This window comes from Elaeis guineensis, chromosome 9, assembly GCF_000442705.2.
Source record: "Elaeis guineensis isolate ETL-2024a chromosome 9, EG11, whole genome shotgun sequence".
In the NCBI taxonomy this organism is placed as follows: Eukaryota; Viridiplantae; Streptophyta; class Magnoliopsida; order Arecales; family Arecaceae; genus Elaeis; species Elaeis guineensis.
This window is the reverse complement of record NC_026001.2, coordinates 16321781-16340998: the sequence shown is the minus strand read 5'-3', so window position 1 is coordinate 16340998 and position 19218 is coordinate 16321781. Positions and strand designations below refer to the sequence as shown.

General features: G+C 36.2%; 2 protein-coding genes across 3 annotated transcripts; one reads left to right on the top strand and one right to left on the bottom strand.

The window, feature by feature from the left end:
• Positions 1 to 2800: 2800 nt before the first annotated feature.
• Positions 2801 to 10210, top strand: LOC105051432 (probable phospholipid hydroperoxide glutathione peroxidase). 2 transcript variants are annotated; one of them, XM_010931883.3, is made up of 6 exons: positions 2801 to 3075; positions 3451 to 3527; positions 4865 to 4926; positions 5019 to 5137; positions 9710 to 9877; positions 9953 to 10210. In XM_010931883.3, exons 1-6 carry the CDS (start codon positions 2803 to 2805, stop codon positions 9983 to 9985), a joined length of 732 nt encoding a protein of 243 aa, XP_010930185.2. In that variant the 5' UTR covers positions 2801 to 2802; the 3' UTR covers positions 9986 to 10210. The 2 variants fall into 2 exon arrangements, with proteins under 2 accessions (XP_010930185.2, XP_029122399.2); XM_029266566.2 differs by lacking the exon at positions 9953 to 10210 and adding an exon at positions 5220 to 5242 and having other exon boundaries at positions 9710 to 9841.
• A 2833-nt stretch (positions 10211 to 13043) lies between these two features.
• On the bottom strand, positions 13044 to 16028 carry LOC105051434 (protein NRT1/ PTR FAMILY 4.6). The gene is made up of 5 exons (XM_010931886.4): positions 15814 to 16028; positions 15425 to 15642; positions 14511 to 14951; positions 14194 to 14312; positions 13044 to 13973 (listed from the first exon to the last, which is right to left on the bottom strand). Exons 1-5 carry the CDS (start codon positions 15899 to 15901, stop codon positions 13100 to 13102), a joined length of 1740 nt encoding a protein of 579 aa, XP_010930188.1. The 5' UTR covers positions 15902 to 16028; the 3' UTR covers positions 13044 to 13099.
• Between the last annotated feature and the right edge of the window lie 3190 nt (positions 16029 to 19218).

The window sequence follows — 19218 nt, the reverse complement described above, 5'->3', positions numbered from 1 at the left end:
ATGTCTGACGCACAGCAATAACGAATAAACCTGATATGATCTAGTATGATGATAGATCAATATGAGTAGACTCATGATGAGATAGGAAATGCGTTAAGTTTCTATTGCTTTCGCTTGTTGGTGTCGTGTTAGTTATTTTCCCTATCTTATTACTGGAGGAGAATTTTAATAGGAGCAACGACAACCAGTCGTATTAATAAGGGGCATCTGTGTGGCAGTATATATTTTCTCCAAGTGTCATTGTGGATTTCTCTGAAAAAAATGTCACATGGAACGACATCATCTCCAGGAATTTTTCAGATCAGTGTGGATCCTTTGCTAAGTATGTTTTCTGGAGCGGAGACTCCATATGCTGTACTAAAAGTTCTGGGTGCATTTTTAATTCTAATCTTAAAACTGAAGGCAAGGTTATTATTAAAACTCCTCGCTCAAAATGATAACTACGGTTCCGCTGGTACATCACTGCAAGCATTTAGCACTTAATTTGCCAAAAAAAAAGGATCCAGCTGCCTCCTATGCTATATTTAGACATTCACACCGACTCCCATTACATCTTTTTTTTTTTTTTTCCCCTTCTGGTAGAGAAGAAAGTTAATATATAGAAGATAATGCGAAAGCAATATTTGTTGTTCTGAACCTCCCTTATTCCAGTTTTATCTCCCATATTCTCCCTTAAAGGTTGTATTTGGTAGCTAGTAAGCTATCCAGATTGCTGGTAATTTAATATGGTAATTTGAATTATTGTGTTTGATATGCTTTTTGAATAGTAATTCAGATTATCTTAGCAACTCAGATTGTCTCATGAGAGACGATTTAGATTATCTTAGAGAGGGGTGACTATCTAAATTATTACTTCTTTGATAATGTTGCAATAAAAATTTTGGATAAAATTATCTCTAAAAAAAAAATCAGACAAAATCTATTGCCTAACCCCCTCCTCCCCCCAACCTCCCTCCCCTGACCTTTGACTCCTCCATCTCCCTTTGCTTGCCTGCGGCTCCTCCGCCCTTGTCTCCCACCACCCCCCTCATGGCTCCTCCACGCCCATCACTACCACCCCCACAGCTCCATATGCACTCGCCCCCCTCCCCACCCCCCGAATGCTTATGGTTCTCCACACCCCTCGGTCCGTCACTTTTTCGCGCCACTACCACACCCACATCACTCCCATTACTTCTCATCAGGAAAATAAGAAGAGTATCAGGATAAAATTATTTGAAATATTTTGAAAATTTGATTTCACATTATCCGTAATCTGATTGTCATATCAAACATATTAATCAAAATTTTCAATAATTTTACTATAACATTATCTGTATGTACAAAACTAAATAATCAATATTACTGACAATTTAATGATGATAATCTATATTATCTTTCAAAATTACTTGATGATGCACCAAATGCAACTTAAGATTACAACAATCCATCGTAACTAAAAGCCTGCTCATTGTAAAGCATGTTTTGGGTCGGATGCTCATTTGATGATGGAGCCACTTGTCCCTTAACTTCCATTTTTGCTCCCTTCTTCTCTTGCTTTTCATGTATTGCCCTTCTCCGGGTTTCATCCTGCAAGTTCAAAAAACTTTAGATGGCTTTAAATAAACGAGCTTATCCTTCTATTAGTTTAAGTTTTTAAGATGGATTGCTAACATTGTATCTGAGCCAATCATCCCTTGCCTGTCCATTTCACTAGTTTCTCTCCCCTTGTTCTCCCCCTTGCCTTCTAAGTGTCTTCCTTCTTTGGGTTTCACCATATGGCCTGTCAACTAATTAAGCTTTAATTTGAGCTAGATTGCTAATATGGTATAGGAGTCAACCATCCCTCTATTGTTCATTGCGCTCTACTCTTCCTCCTCCCCTCTTGCTTTCGAGGTGTCGCTCTTTTCTGGGTTTTGGCTTGCCGGTTCTCCAAACTTCTGAGCTATATTGCTAACATTCCCTGGGTGCCAAGATATATGCATACCTTATATTTCTTCTCCACTTGATATGTAATAATCTTTCTTTATAAGTCTCATTGGTTAATATTGTAAGAAAAAAAAAAGGTATAAGAGTAATATCACCAAAGCAATAGCTTATCATAATCAACCATACGCAATTATCCAACTATTGAAGATTCCCATTAGGCTGCAGAGGTCTTGCTGTTGACGGAAGGAACATAATATTTTTTTTTTATAATTATAAATTATATATATATAATAAATAATTTATAAAATTTATATAAAAATATATTTATTAATTTTAATTTTTTGATACAAATAGACGACCATATTATTCTAATGCAAGAGTAATTTAAAGAGTAAGAATATAAAATATCTTTCAAAGTTGAGAATAGATGTCTTAATACCAAATTTAATTTTTAATTTTTTTTTAAATAATATATATTCATAATTTATGAATAATTTTATTATTATTTTAAAAATAAGATATTATGATAATCTAATGCATATCAAACATTCAGTATATAATTTAAAATATTTGATACATATTTAATATATATTTACATTATTTTCTGCATCTAAAATTCAAAGATAAAATTGTATAGAAAGATATAAAATTTATTTTAAGGTTTTTTTTTCTCCTAATATCAAAGGATAGATGCATATTTTTAATACAAAATCTATAATTTTTGTGGTAAATTGTATGTATTAAATTAAATTAGACGTGAATAGGTATATTTATGAGAATCTGAATATAAAATATTTTAAAAAATTATAATTCTATAAAATAGAAGAAAAATTTTCCCCTTTTTTTTTTTTCCCGTAAAAGTAGTTTAAAACCAAAATTTTCGTGTCATCGCGAATGCGGGCACACGCTCGCTATTATCAGATGATCGTATCCAACATAAATTTCTCCGGCTCCCTTGATAATGATATCCTCTCTTCTTCTACTCCGTCGTGGGTTCCTCTCCACCATCCCCTTCTTGCAAAAGCCACTGAACACATGCAACCAAGCTTGTCCTGGCCTGTTTTCTTTCTGGGTTTAGCTCTCCTCTTCTTCGGCTTAAGGAACCCCGCTTTTCCTGGCAAAATGGCAGAAGAGATGCCCAAATCCATCTATGATATCACCGTTAAGGTATGGGGTTCTTATACTCATCCACTTCCAGGATTTATTGTCTCAAGCCCCTTAATATGTCCCTTGTTCTGGGATTTTGAATCGCCACCTTCTAATGCTTGCTGTCAAGATGAGATTTTGGTGACACCCATGTGTTAAAAAACCGATCTTTTGAGTATGGCCAATCTATAGTGTAGACTCGGAGATTGGTTTTACTTACAAAGGGATTGGAGTTGTTTATTGTCCTGAAAAAATATTTCTTGTTTTCCAAGGGAAACATGGAAGTTGGTTGGGTGCTGTCATAGTGTTCTTTAATTGATTTGCTGTAGTGTAATACTTTTATTTTAATTTGTGTTTTTAATTTTGCTTCTCTTCTTCTGATGGAATTTTATGCAGGATATAAACGGCAACGATGTGAACCTGAGCACATACAATGGAAAGGTTCTTCTCATTGTCAATGTTGCTTCTAAATGGTATATACTCAAATTCAGTTTGATCAATCAAAGTCCCCTTCTTTTAATCATGAAATAGTTCTGAGTTCATTTCTTTCTGAAAGTCGTCTTATGCAATGAGTTTTGAGATTCAGGGAATCTAAAGATTGAATTTATGTGGCTAAAAATGTTCTAGAATGAAAGCTTTATTGCTGCTTCAAACCGAGAAATCATAAGTCACTTTGCTGTTAGGCTTTTACATTTTTTTTTTTTTGCTTGATATATAGGTAAAAATAACAAAAAGGAAAGGTTATAAGAGATATGGAAGAAGTTTGTGGGAAGTTCCAAAGCACTAGTTTTTGGCTGACTATAGGATGTTTCTTGTATGTGATTTTTGATTTTGCATTTTATCTTAATTTTAGCTTTTATGAGCCTATATCTCTTGGAATGAGGCATCTTCTTTAACTGATCCAAAAGCAAATAAAATCCTGATTGAATAACACGTTATAAAAAGCTCCACCATGAAATCTATTCATGTCTTTTATACATGTACATGGTGCAAATTTTTGCTATGTTTCTGATGACTCTTGTAAATTCATCTTCTATCTTTCAATGTTTCATGGAGTCATGTGACTTTAGGTTAGATTTGGAAAAAGTGATCCTGAATTTGTATTCAAAGACAATATTTCATCGATAAACATATCTTTGATGTTTCCATGAGTACATCTGCTGTTCTTTTACAAGAAAGAAACCATGCAGCATTATTATGTGCCTTTTTCTTTTTGGAGTATGTGATGCTAAATCAAACACTGTGGCTTTTAATCTATGGCTGATTGAAGAGTTCTCTTATTGGCTGATATTTGGATCACTCAGTTATACTAGAGATGGGTATAACTGCCACATTAATAACGTGATCCTAAAATTGAAAAATAAAATCATACCCGAAAATTGAAAAATAAAATCATACTCCCATGTTTGAACTACATCACGTTGTTGAAGTACTAGATATTTTGTACCCCCCAAACAATTCGCTCTAACTGGCAAGCTACTTAATTAGTTCTCATGGTGTATTTCCTCAGCATCCAACCGATTTTTTCACTTTACACTAGTGTTGCCAGTACTTCTGCATGCAGTGACACTATCAATATATAGAACTAACACTAACTTGAAGCATTTTAATGATTAAGCATCCAATTGGGAAACATCATTATCAAGAAATAATAGTTTGTTTTTTTTTTTATGTAAGTCAAATTTTGCCAACTTAGAATTTCTCATACTAGTTCTATTTTAGATCTTGTTTTTGTCAAAGTTGCAGTAGTTTTTGTGGATACCATTTTTGTGACAGACAGCTCATTGATACTGAATCTCGAACGATGCAGTGGATTTACTCATTCCAACTATAAGGAGATGAATATTCTATATGAGAAGTACAAAGATAAAGGTTTGTTTATTATCCCTTTCTCAAAATGATCTATTAGCTCAACAATCCTTGATAAGGATCATTGAAGTTGCTTCTGGATATTTGGTAAATAGGATTTGAGATATTTGCATTTCCGTGCAACCAATTTGGTGGCCAAGAACCTGGAAGCAATGAGGAAATTCAGGAGGTTGCCTGCAGAATGTTCAAAGCTGAGTTCCCCATATTTGATAAGGTAAATGCAAAAAAAAAGAAAGTTCTTTCTGCGATGTTCATGTTTTCTTCATTTGATGAATTGTATGCTTTGCATGGTGCAGGAGTGATGATCTGCATGGCACATGTATGAGCAAACAAACTTTGTGTGTTCTTTACATCGAAGTTTTTATCAATTCTATCATTCTATGTCCTGGTATTAGATGGCTTACATTGAATAGCTAAGTGAACAATGCAGTTGACTTGGTCTTCAATAAGGAAATGTAGTCCTTACTAGTCTAGTTTATAGTGGATCGTTAGGAAGCAGAATGATCTTCATGCAGCAACCTTCTCCTTGAAAGCACCTTATTCTGTTAGAGTGCAGGAACTCTATGTTGCAAAAAACTAAAACCTATTTCCTGTTCTCCTCCCACAATACCCAGTCCGAACAGGCCTAATATTAAACTGGGCCTGGTCCGCTTGACCAGCTAACCACCAGGAGAACGGCCCAAATAGGCCACATGATTTTAAAGCACAACGAAAAAAAAGGAAAAAGGGGTGGCACATGCTTTGCATGTGCTGGACGAAGAAATAGACTTTCGATGGAGGTCGTCTTCCTCACAATTTCATGGTGAAAATCAAAGCCAGGGAAGAGTTGACTCCTCTCTTTGGCTCTATTTAAAGGGAAGAGGGCTTCTTGTCCTTTTCATTGAAGATCGAAGCCTCGAAACGAGGAAATCACCAATGTCTTTTTGCTTACCTTTGCCGAATATTGCCCACCATTGCCGCGGCCAAACACCATTGGAAAAGAGGTAAGGATCCTTCAATCCTTTAATTAATCCTCCTCTTCATCTTCCTTAGTCCATGGAGTTTGATTCTGACCGACAATTGTTGGATTTTTCTTAGAATAACTAAGTCCTATTATTTTTCCTCTTTTTCATTGGAGAAATTCTTTGTATATCACACTCGGTGTAGAAAAAATGTGCTGTCCTATCTAATTGGGCCATGCAGCCATCACTTTTTAATGCGCATTTAATGCTTGTAGTTTCGTTTTTTCATTTGAAATTTTGAATGATAAAAATATCCCTCCTCTACTGAAACAATTATGGCATCCTATGGTCATATTATAACATCCTATAATCAAATTATGACTTCTTGCACAAGAAGTCATAATTTGGCCACAGGACGTCATAAGAAGGATGTATTTTCGTTATTTAAAAATTTTATAAATTTTCAATGATGAAAATGTCCTTCTTTATGATTTCTGAAAGAAAAATTATGACATCCTGTGCAGAAAATCATAATTTGATCGTAGGATGTCATAATACGACCGTAGGATGTCATAATTTTTTCAGAAGAGGAGGATAATTTTTGTCATTTAAAATTTCAAATAAAAAAATAGAACTATAGGTATTAAATGAGCATCGGAAAGCATCGTAAATTTTCAATGAGAAAAATACCCTTCCCTCTTTGTGACTTTTGGAAGAAAAAATATGACATCCTGTGCAGGAAGTCATAATTTGACTGCATGATGTCATAATATGGCCACAAGATATTATAATTTTTTCAAAAGAGGAGAGGCATTTTCGTCATTTAAAATTTTAAACAAAAAAATGAAACTGCAGGCATTAAATGTTTGTTGAAAAGCGGTGGCTATATGGTCCAATCAGGTGGGGCGGTGCATTTTTTCTACACCGGATGCGATGTACAAAGAATTTTCATTTTCGTTGTTTTCTTTGATTTTCGAAGCCAATCATCGCCGCCAATCATCGGTTTGGGAATCTTGGGTTGTGCCACCATAGTCTGCATCCATAGGGATAGCCACCACCAGCCTTGAGTCTCCCCTGTTTCAGGAAGAACGGGGGTACATAAGTTTCCTGTTCTGCCAAGAAAAAGAAAAAAAAGAAGGAAAGAAGAAAAAAACATAGAGAAGAAAAGAGAGTTTTTATCTCTTTACATTTTCCCTTTTCTCTCTCTTCCCTTTCTTTCTCTATAAGTTTATCTCTCTAGCTTCTCTATCTATAACTTTCTCTCTCTAAATTGGTTCTCTCTCTACTAGGATTTTTTGGATCCTAGGAAGATCTTCTTTCAATGACCTTGATTGACCCTAGCGAAGGGGTCCAGACCTATGGTAGCCGGACGATGTATCGGTCCTCATCTGGCCAAGCCAAGCACCGTTAGATTTTTCCATCAATTGCATCCTAGCATCCGAGCATGATTTTTAATTTGTAGTGGATCAATTGGATGCTTTTGATAAGATTGATCGGGATGTCGGGTGCTACCGATTGGCTAGCCCTATAAGGATACCGGGACTTAGGATTTTTATTCTGAAAATAATCATGGCAAAAATCTGATAAGGATATAATTTTTGGATATTAGGCGCGGAGGAGGATTCTTATAATTAATTAAATCTATTGGTTAGTTTCATTCGCAAGGTAAGTAATGCTTCATTTTTTTTAGATTTATCGATAAATTATAATATATTTTATATATTAAATTTTTTTATGAATTTGATGCAGGGTATTTTAAATTGCCGAATATGTCTTTTTTTGAAATATTAAATAATTTATTATCGAACATATTGAATTTAATATGGATTATACTAATTGATTTTGGTGTCACATGGTTCATGAACTTTTTGATTTGAAATATGAAATATATCTTTGAGAAAAGAGTTTTGATTTAAGACAGATTTTGATTTGCAGCTAGACTATGTTTAGATACTCTGTCAGTTGGGGTTATACGTTGGTATGTTCGATACTTTGCTAGTAGGAGTTATGCATAGGTATTTCAATGTTCTGCTAGGGGGGTTATATATTGATATTTTTGATATCCTATCAGTGGATATTATGCACTGATACTTCGATATCCTACAAGTGGGGTTATGTGCTTATATTTTGATATGCTACTAGAAGGGGTTATGTGCTAGTATTTTAAGATCGTACCAGTAGGGATTGTACGTTGGCACTTTGATACTTAGCCATGGGGGGTTATACGATGGCACTTTGACTAAGCTCATACTCTGACCTAGCCACAGGGTATAAATATGGTCATAATTTATGGCTATCGAGATGAATGTGATGTTTTGAAAGAAATTAACTTACGACTGAATTATAAATTTGGAAAGACTAAACTTGCATGCATCTTATTTGGATAGTACTATATATTTTGAATTGGAGTTTGATTTGATGTATTTTGCATGCATTTTCAATATACTATTATTGCTTATTTATCTAATTGAACTGTTCGTCGCTTATTGGGCTATCTAACTCATTATTTTATATTTTTTACTATTTTTATGAATTTAAGTATCTGACTTGACTTGGAGATGCATTTTGGAAAAGCAGAATTTTGATATCTTTATTTTAAATTAGGTTTTGTTAAAGTTAGATGCATGATTGTGGAATATTATTTTGTAAGACATTTGATTTTGGTCTAGTTATTTAAATTAAATTTTGAACATTAATTTATTGACTATTTATTTCGCTATTTGTTTTAAAATATTATCATAAAATGCCTTGTATACTTGTGGAGAGAGTTCTCTATAAGTATGTGGTGATTACTGCAATATCTAGCTTGCGATCTCGGGTCGGGGTGTGACACCTCCTCCTCCTACTCCCCCTTCCCCCACCTCCCTCTCTCTCTCTCTCTCTAAGAGGAAAGGAGGGCTGAAGCCCACCTGTTTATAATAAAGTTAATGAGGCTAACAAGATTATAGCCTAGTGATTGCATGTCCTCTATTTGGACTAGGTTTCAGACCTCAGGAAGTGTTCCCCAAATGTTTGGCATTGTAATTCTTCTATCATTTCTGACAAAAGATTGGTGCTGCTCCCATCGTTGTTCTCAAAAGAAAAGAAAAAGGGTGACATTTTATTTGTTCAACGGTTATAGGTTAACATCCCCAGTTTTAGACATGCTTTTACTTGCCAATGAAACAAAAGATGAATAAATTTCCATGGAAAGAATGGTTGAGGATGCCCTTCAGCTGTCTCAAGCAGTTAGCTGAGAGGAATTTCTGGAATCTGCATGCTGCATGTTAGGCATTAGCTACTGATTCACTATTTAAAAATGAAATGCAATAAAACCCAGTGATTTAACTTGCCTGTAATGCACATTTCTTGCAACTATATTTTATTTTTTAAAATTGCATAAACTTTTTTCTAGAGAAACTAATTTTCATATACTAGTTATTATGTTCTATCATTTGAGTGCTAAACACAAATGGCTCTTGATTGAACAGTAACCCTCTGTAAAAGCTTTGCAAACCCAACTTTGGGTTGGATATGGGTTTGCCTAAACAATCAAAAGGCAACCTTTCTTATTGTTATGCAATTTAAGCCTGAAACTTTTCCCTAGATCTACAATGAGTCTTGGTTAAAAGTTTAAAAGTGTGGGTTTAGCAGTGAAAGATGCAAGTCACAAATTTTTATAAGAAAAATGGATTAAAACAATCACCTTTTTTTATTGGCTTATTTCTTTGATTATATTCAAGAAATTCATCGACTTCCTTCAGTCTTGCATTAAATAGATCGAGATATTTTCATGAAAGATGTGATTTGAGAAAAATACGTAATGTAGGAGTACATGTGTAGCTCACACACATTTGTGTTTCTAGATTGAAGTGAATGGGAAGAATGCTGCACCCCTCTACAAGTACTTAAAATCACAGAAAGGTAGTTTCCTGGGGGATAGCATCAAGTGGAACTTCACAAAATTTCTGGTGGACAAAAATGGAAGGGTTGTGGAGAGATATGCACCAACAACCTCACCTTTGAAAATAGAGGTTCAATTACCTCGGTCTACCTCTGTTAGTTTATCTTCGTCTGCTACATTCTTATAGTGGTCATACTTTTTGCAGATGGACATTCAAAAACTGCTGGAAGGCTCGTGAATCCAGGACCTTGTGTCTCAAACCTTTGTATGAGTGATATGAAGGTATGTGTATAACACTGAATAAATGGCTGACACTCTTGAAATTGTATGAGTAATACGAGGGTATGGAAATTTTTCTTTATCTTTTTCCCCTTTCAAATCTTCTTGTACTTTTAATATATTGATATCTTGTTACATTTTTAATGGTGAGTAGGGATAATATGATGATAATTGGATTCTGAAAGATGGTTTTGCTTCTAATCAATGCGTGAATAGAAGTAAATTGTTTTCCTTTCTGTTTGAATATTTTTGGTACCCCCCTAAAAAAAAAAGGAAAAAAAAAATGAACATAGAGAAATTAAAGAAGCCAATAAAATTTTATATTAAATGCTTCTGAGAAACCCCTAGAAATAACAGAACACAGTTCAATTCAACATCCACTTTCTCTAGATATTGGCATTGTGAGTGCAATCTAGGCTGTGGTCCAAGGGTTGCATCTCTTATTTATTTGAATGAGGTTCATGTTTCGACAATTGTTTGACCTGGATAATTTTCTCATTATATCTTTGAGATAATTGGTGATGCCCCACCAATATTTTAGTTAATTGACAGATGTACCTGAGCTTGTAGCTCAGCAGTACACTCTTTCGCATTGTAAGTGACAGGTTGAGGCTTCAAAACTTGAGAGTTGTTATCCCTTGACCATTTCATCCCACATCTAAGTACTGGTTCCACGAGCATTGGGCTTGGTCTGCCTAGATGCCCATGCTAAGGTTTCGTAGGGGTGGTGATAATAAATAAAGAAAAAGAGTTGAAAGAGAGAGGATTATAAAGTCTTTCTTTTGTGTTTTTTTCCTAGGGTAGGCAAAAAGGATTTTGTCATTATGGTAAGTCCTGGTTTGATTCATGATTTAAGTAGAATGAGGGGAATCAACCAGGTTTATGCTAGTTTACTGTCAAACAATCTTTGTAGCCTACTTTTTTCTCAAGAGTAGAATAGATATTTTAAAAAGCCTACTACCCCTGTTTTTCTCACCTAACCCAATTAATCAGATAAAACTACTCTGCCAGAATGGCAGTCTAATTTTGTCTTTAGGTGGAAGTGAGTCAGAGGTAGTTCACTGTCTGCTGAACCATTTTTTCTATGCTAGATTTCCATAAGCTCATGCCTCATAGTCAAAATCTTCTTTCCTTGGTGCCCCACTTGCTTCAGAACTCTCTAAAGTCATGCTCCAGTGACCACTTCCTAGGCGCTTATCCTAATTTTTTTGTCAAGAGCTCCCCTTCCCTGCTCTGCCTTCTGCTTCTGATTTAGGTAACTGGGGTTAATACTTGTTTAAAGCTTGAGAAAGGATTGACACAGCAAGCATTTGTTCTCCAATGTTGTAGTTTGTGCATCGATCTTGCTTTGATAGATAAAGGAAAACAATTAATGTTGTTGCCTTCCATTATGCATGCCCGCTCATTCATCAAGAGTGATGGCAATGGGAAAAAGGCATATGAGGAGTTCTATGAAGTCCTGTGAATATCATGCCTAACCATTTCAACATTCAATGGCATTTCAGTTGCACGCAGCCATGTGGCTTGTGTGGATTTAGCAATTGAGTGCTTCAAATGATATCATCATTATGGAATAACACCATTTGCTTCTCACCGATAATAAATGACTGCATGAACGTTGAAGCTGGAAGATACAATGAGACTATTTATATATCATCAGACAGATGCCATCAGAACCTGACATTTTTGGCTTGGAAAACCAATTAGAATCTTCACTATAGAGATGGCACATATGCTGATTGTTGCATCTGAACTATTGGTGCACTCATCAACTTTGAGATCAGAATAGAATGCAAATTTTTGAGCCAATAAAAAATATAAAAAAAATCCATCAACATGAGTCATGACAATGATGTCCTAACCAACAATAGAAGGAACCAATGGAAGAAAGCAATTTCCCATATGTGATGTAGGTTGACTCTACTAGTTTAGTGAGAATAACTATTCCATTGATTAATGATGTGCATAGGAATTTTAAAATATTATTTTTTTAGAATAGTTATGTAAATATGGTATGGCCAGATATTTCTAACCTGGCAAACATTGTGTAGGCTCTGATCATTAACATCTGTTTGTTAAAATTTATTAAACTTAGGAATATTTGCTGGCCAGAATCTTGGGATATTCTTCTTATTAATTGGGTGCAGCTCATTACTTGGGTTTTATATCATGCCATAAGAGATGGTACTTTAATGGAATAGTAGGCAGGTTGTTTTGCTTGTCTAGTAATGAAGAAATCTGCTTAAATAAATCAATTAAGTAGTTATTATTTTTCAAGGTTAGAAGGGAATCTTACCAGTAGTATATCAACTACTGCAGAGCCACTAAACTAAAGCCCGGGAGTAATTTATGATATACTTAATTACTGGATTTTCCTATAAATGGAGTTGTATATGATTCTGATTCAGAGAACGGGAGGATGAACAATGAGCGGGGATAGTGATGGAAGTTGGGAGGGTGAAGAAAGATGAGTTGATTTGAGACTGAAGTTAGTTGTGTGCTTTTAGTTGCAAGATATATGTCATAAGAGAGCTAATGCTATTTATATAAGTTGGCGAAGCTCGTGAATGGTAGCTGAATTTAATATTCTGCATCCTGAACTATTTATGTCTACATCATCTATGTTGAGATTGGATGGATCAATATCTATGCAATCCAGAGTAGAATCCGTTTTTGTGAGTTAGAGAAAGTCAAGAATAATCATTGTCATAAGCTTCACATGGGTGACAATTTACAGATTTAGGAGACTTGAGCAAGCAAAGGTTAGGTAACGAAATGAATAAGCACCATATGATGCTCGTATTTACATCAGTTAATAGTTTATAAGACATGTCACCATCCATACTGCATTAGCTAGATGAGGACGTCAGATTGAACTTTTACTTTTAATTATTCTTTTTTTTTTTCTTTCCTTTTTGTGTAAAATCCTTTAATTCTTCATCATATTGTCTATTATAACAAACAGTCTTCTTACTGATGCATTTACATTGTTTGTGCTTTCAATAATATTCATACACTGATATCACAAATTTCTAATTATTCTGGAAGATAACAACTGTTACATGCGATGCGATTAAATTGCAACCACCTCTTGTGTTTTGGAGGAATCCTTATCATTTATTTCAGTCAGCTCTTGAGGTATACGGGGATCATGCCTATAGACATACCTCCTTGCCCAGTACATATAATTGAAGAGAGCCACCAGTTCAAGGACTGTAACTAACCAGTAAAACCAATCAAGGTGGCTCTTGTTCAAGTTGGCTCCCTCTAGCCACCCCCTTCCAGTATCACCATGTCTGGTAGCTTTGTTCACCATGTCAACCAGGAAAGTTCCCAACAGGGATGCCAACCCAAGTACACACCAGAATATGGCTGTTCCTATTGATTTCATTCCTCTCGAAGCTTCGCCATTAAAGAATTCCAGTAATCCAACAAAGGAAGTTACATCAACAATGCCCAAAAGAAAGAACTGCAGTGCTAGCCAAAATACAGACATGGGGACACCAGTTTCAAAGTTTTCTAGCCCATGCTCTTCTACTATGTTTTTTCTCTTCCTTTCCACCAATGCCGCCACACATGTTGCTAATGCTGAAGCAGCGAAACCAACGCCCACACGTTGCAAGTTAGTAATACCTCCTACGTATCCTGTGATCCTTCGTGCGAAGGGCACAATGAATTGATCATAGATTACCAGGATCACCATCTGAAATATCACTGGAATTACAAAGAGAGTTGCAGGGGAGATGTGGATCTTCCCAAGCTTTGTGTTCATAGTGCTGCCTTGCTGGACAGTGAATGTCAAGAGAACAGGCGTAGGTAAGTAACCAAGCACAGTGCTGATTAAGATGGGAAGCATTCGAAGTATAATTTTCGTTTCCTCCACTTGTGTTACAGTGCAGGACCAAGTTCCTGTGTCTCCATGATTAATTGAAGCTTTATCAAGGAATCTAATGAGCACAAAAATAGAATATTTGTCAATGATCATATGAACATGCAGGTCATTATGTGAACAACGATGCTACTTAAAAAGTTTAGTTGGGACATCAATTTGTTTTAGATGCTACATGGTGCGAGATATTAATTCTTTTGTGTCACTATTTTATTTTTTTTTTTTCTGAAAACATGAACATACACAAAATAGAGACACTAGATGATGTTGAGACTCACTTGAAACCCTTTGTGTGAGGAAGGACTTCAATGATATCCATATCCTCAGAATTATGTTGCAGTTGGTCTACATTTTCAGGCAACACGAGCTTTCGATTTTTGAATGCAGCCACAAAAACCTGAAGTGGGGAAGATCAGCAAAATATAGCACTCGAACCCATTAGTATGATTTAAATTTGTTTGAAAGAAACTTGAGACATACTGATGAACAAAACATATTAGAGTCTTGGAACCTATTCTCTTAAAGCCATAAAGAATTTTGAGCCCTACAATCGAACATGTCATATTAAATTTATCTTCTAGTTTAGAAGATTTACCTGCACTATTCGAGTCAGAGGACTTCCTTTTGGTATCTGATTGCGATAGAAAGAGACACCACCAGCTACTGCTAGCACTCCTAGGAGAACTGCAAGTGCAGAGACACCAAAACCAATATCCCATCCCTTGTTGCTCTCAATCCACACCACAAGTGTGAGGCCTATGAAACCTCCTAATGAAATTCCAAAGGTGAACCAGTTGAAAAAGCTGGACTTGAGTTGTAACTCAACTGGGTCCTTGTCGTCGAATTGATCTCCCCCCAAAGATGGCAAGGCAGCACGCACGCAGCCCTCACCCAAAGCAGTGGTGTACAGAGCAATGTAAAGCAGGGCAGAGTTGAAGCCATGAACTTGCTCGCAATTGTTTTGTTGCCCATTCATGTCACAGTCTGATGGATGGAGTGATGGGAGGTGTGCTTGCAACGCTAGCAACGCATAACCCTGAAATAGGAGATTTGTGAGATAAAACAGCTCTAATTTCCATATCAATTTGTTAAATAAACCAAGAGCAGAACATCTTTGGCAGGTGTGTCATATTGTATCATTGTAATTTCTGTTATCATCATAACTTCTAGCTTGGGCATCTTTGAAACAAATCTCCTTGTTGGTCACTATTTGTGTGTAAATGTACTTGTGCTAACTGCTATTAAGTGTAGAAGTTTAATAATCTTTAACCTCCATTATTCTTTACATATAAGGATTTATGTGACCCTTAATATTAAGCAACTTATGGAACAGGTCTCAAGATTTTGATTCCACGATACAAAATTAAGAACAGAAAATGGAAAAAGAAAGGCAAGATATTTTCAATGAGCCTAACTCTTTTCAGATAGATAAATATGTACATATAAAAAAGAACAAACAAATAGAGAAGCTGCATGAGTTCATGCAGCAGAAAGGGAGAGACGTGTTACCAAGAAGTCCACAGGACCGAATATGAGTATGGTTTTAAATCGTGTGATATATGAGTCTGAAAGAAAGGCTCCCAACAGAGCAAAGCCACATGCGGCACCAATAAAGTTTGTGACCGTGGTTGAAGAGCTTGAAATGCCCATATGCATGGTGCCGTGTAGGTAGTTAACCAAGTTCAGCATGTTGGGCACAAAGGCTATGTTTCCCATCACTACCATGACTGCAAAATGAGCAAACTCGTTAATTCTTAAGCAGCAGACATCAAAATCTCACTTTTTGTCACTTTTTTGCTTTGTTCTTGTTATGTCTATAAAACCACATAAGATTTGTCAGCACCAATTTTGCAATCAGATGAGTAGAAGAACAAAGAGCAGTGTGTGAGGCTACTTACAGTAGATGAAATATGAACTTCTGACTGCACCATGCCTCTTTTTGTTGACTGGATTTCCCTTCCAATCCACAAAGACCTGGGTAGCCATGGTGCTCTCGGAACAACTTCAAGCTTTTGTTCGAGTGCTGTTTGAGCTTATGGTTCTCCAATGCAATCCAAGAAGCCGGGGTCATATACCCACTTTGAATGGATTATATTATTCTGAAAAAGGCTATTGATTGGATAAAGGCCACTTGATGGTTGGATTGACCAACGGCAAAATCAGAAAATAAAATATCACGAAATGGGAGTAGCACGGTTGAACCAACTTGCTCATTCATAAATTGTTGTGCTACCCATCACAATCATAGAAGCTTCCATTTTCCATTATCCCCGATCATGACTGAGCTAAAGTCTTCGTCATCTTGCATCACCCATGTGATAAATTATGATAGTATCTTTGATGACTACTTACAACCTAACATCACCCAATGCTGCAAACGACAAAAAATTTTTATTAGATATGATAACATCTTTGATGACTACTTACAGTAGATGAAATATGAACTTCTGACTCCACCATGGCTCTTTTTGTTGACTGGATTTACCCTCCAATCCACAAAGACCCTGGTAGCCATGATGCTCTCGGAACAACTTCAAGCTTCTGTTCATGTGCTGTTTGAGCTTCTGGTTCTCCGGTGCAATCCAAGAAGCCGGAGTCATATACCCACTTTGGATGGATTATATTATTCTGAAAAAAGCTATTGATTAAATAAAGGTTAATGATCAGACTGATCAACGATAAAATTAGAAAATAAAATATCTGAGAGTAGCACGATTGGACCAACTTGCTCATTCATAAATTGTTGTGCTACCTATCACAGGCAAAGAAGCTTCTATTTTTCATTATCCACGGTCATGACTGAGCTAAACTCTTCGTCATCTTGCATCACCCATGTGATAAATTATGATAAGAATCATATTTTATCACAGCCCTTTGTCGCGTCAACGTCTTTGATGACTACGTACAACCGAACATCACCTAATGCTGCAAACGACAAAATATTTTGCCGGTAAAATTCAATGAGATGGTGAAATTTATGCCGTCTTATCCCATCATACAGAAAGTTATTTTCATGTGTCGAACCCATAAACTCAACGTTGCTACAAAGCAACCATACCATTGGCCAATGCTCAGCCTCTTCTACCATCTAGTAATTTATGCACATAAGAATCGAAAACCAGAAAACGTTACTGCAGAGAAGGTTGTCGTCTTCAATCTTTCACCAGTCTACCTACCGTTGTAGGTGAAATTCTTTTCCTCTGCGCATTTGTCGCGGTTATTTTACTTTATGATATATACTTATGGATCGAGTCAGAGAGGATCCCAGGACCTGGGCATGCTAAGGATTTGGTAACCACCACACCATCAAAGAAGCAATGATGCTACGTAGGCTGCGATTTGCGCGATGAGCATGAGTAGGCCTTCCTCAAAAAAGTTGGTATCACGTCAGAATCTGTCTCCTTCTTTATTTTTTTTTCAACTAAATTCCCATGCAAAGGAACGAAGAGATCAGGACGACCTATCAAGCTATGCTACAAGCCAGTCAAGGACAGGACTGCATCACACCGACGTCTGACCCACGTCTGCAACCGTGCACATTATTTTAATGAGGCGGCTTCGACTTCCAATGAGCCCAGCGGGGACAAGATCGAGAGCTACCAATTCTCGTAGGACCACTAGGTCACGGGCAAGGGATAGCAACGGTAGTTCGAGAAGTGAAGGAAAATGAGTTGAAAGGCTGGGAGTTAGTTGCATCTCTCATCGTAGGATTGACGTCACCTCAGAGCTAAATTAATTTATTTATATATACAAGTCAGAGGAACTCATGATATCTACTTGACACTAGCAAAGCACATCATTGTTCATGTCATCATGCGATACGATGAATTGATCAATATTTAGGAGTAAAACCTACCTATCCCCCAACCCCACAAAAAAAAGAGAGATAAACCTAATTATTATAAGTTTGAAAAATTCATGAATATTTTACCTTAAAAAATAAATTCAGGAATACACAACTGACATGAGCTTCATACGCTTGGTAGTTTACAAACTTAGGAGACTTGAGCACGAAAGGTTAGGTAAAGCAAACAATATCAACTAGATGGTATTTATATGTAGAACTCAGCTGATAGTTTGTAAAATGATTCACCATCTGTGGCTCCGTCAATTGCAAATTTTAGAGCACCAAGTTAAAATCTTATCAAAGCAGTGTCTCCAATTTTAAGCATAATGATTCATAAGGCAGGAATGCTGGCATTCTCCATTCACTTGCTGCCAAATTCTTTAATGATACATCACTTGCCTATCAACAAATGCATTATTTGCACTAATATTGATGTAATAACCAACTCCGTGGAGTAACCTTGCTACAATATAAGGCAATCAAATTGCAACCAGCTCCCCTTTTGGGGAAGAAATCTTGTCATTAAGTTCAACAATCTCTGTAGTAATGCAGCGAATATGCCTACAGGAATACCTCAATGCCTGGTACATAAAATTCAATAATGCCAAGAGTCCATGGACTGAAAGTAACCAGCAGAACCGATCAAGGTGGCTCCCCCTGACCATCCCCTTTCCCCATCACCATGTCCAACAGCTTTGCACCATGTCAACTAGAAAGTGCCTAGGATGCGGACCCAAGTATGCACCAGAATTTGGCTGTCCCTATCGATTGCATTCCTAAGAAATCTAGTAATCCAGGTAAAAGAAGTTGCATCAAAGATGCCTAGAAAAAAAGAAGTGCACGCAACCAAACACTGACGTGGAACCCATTGACAAAGTCCACTAGCCATTCTTTTCTGCAATGCTCTCTCTCTCTCTCTCCACCAAAGCTGCCACACGTTGCAAAAGATGGTACAGAGTCATTACCCACAGCCTGTTGAGATATGGGAGATGGTTCGGATGATCGCTACAGCTCGTGTTGTGATGCCCAAGAGTGTGTTTAGTTAGTTATTAAAAAAATATATTTTTTTAATTTTTAAAAAATAAAAATTAAAATAATCAAAATAATTGCTTTATATGCAAAGCAAAATTTTTTTGCTTTCCAAAATTTACTTTACTATTTTTTTTTTTTTTTATTTTCGCACATCTAAAACGCCAAATCAAAAAGTAAAGAACCTGAATCTTTCTTCCTCGTCAAGCTCTTCACTTTCCTATCGTCTTCTTTCTCCCTTTCTGAATCCTTCTCCCTCGTTGAGCTCTTCATCTGCCATCCCCAAATATTATCTTTTATTTTATAGCAACGCAGTTACCAAACATATTTTTTACTTTTTTATTTTTATTCAATAGCAAAAAAAAAAAAAAAAAGTATTTTTAAAAATCAAAAAGTGTAACCAAACGCACTCTAAGGCAATGGTGGG

What these genes read in the sequence shown, in the direction of transcription:
- LOC105051432 (XM_010931883.3), top strand. Translation starts at nt 2,803, where the DNA reads ATGCGGGCACACGCTCGCTATTATCAGATGATCGTATCCAACATAAAT. An exon ending in TCTATGATATCACCGTTAAG is followed by an intron (nt 3,076 to 3,450) that starts GTATGGGGTTCT and finishes AATTTTATGCAG; the next exon opens with GATATAAACGGCAACGATGT. An exon ending in CCTCACCTTTGAAAATAGAG is followed by an intron (nt 9,878 to 9,952) that starts GTTCAATTACCT and finishes TACTTTTTGCAG; the next exon opens with ATGGACATTCAAAAACTGCT.
- LOC105051434 (XM_010931886.4), bottom strand. Translation starts at nt 15,901, where the DNA reads ATGGCTACCCAGGTCTTTGTGGATTGGAAGGGAAATCCAGTCAACAAA. An exon ending in AAGTTCATATTTCATCTACT is followed by an intron (nt 15,643 to 15,813) that starts GTAAGTAGCCTC and finishes CTCATTTTGCAG; the next exon opens with TCATGGTAGTGATGGGAAAC. An exon ending in TCGGTCCTGTGGACTTCTTG is followed by an intron (nt 14,952 to 15,424) that starts GTAACACGTCTC and finishes CTCCTATTTCAG; the next exon opens with GGTTATGCGTTGCTAGCGTT.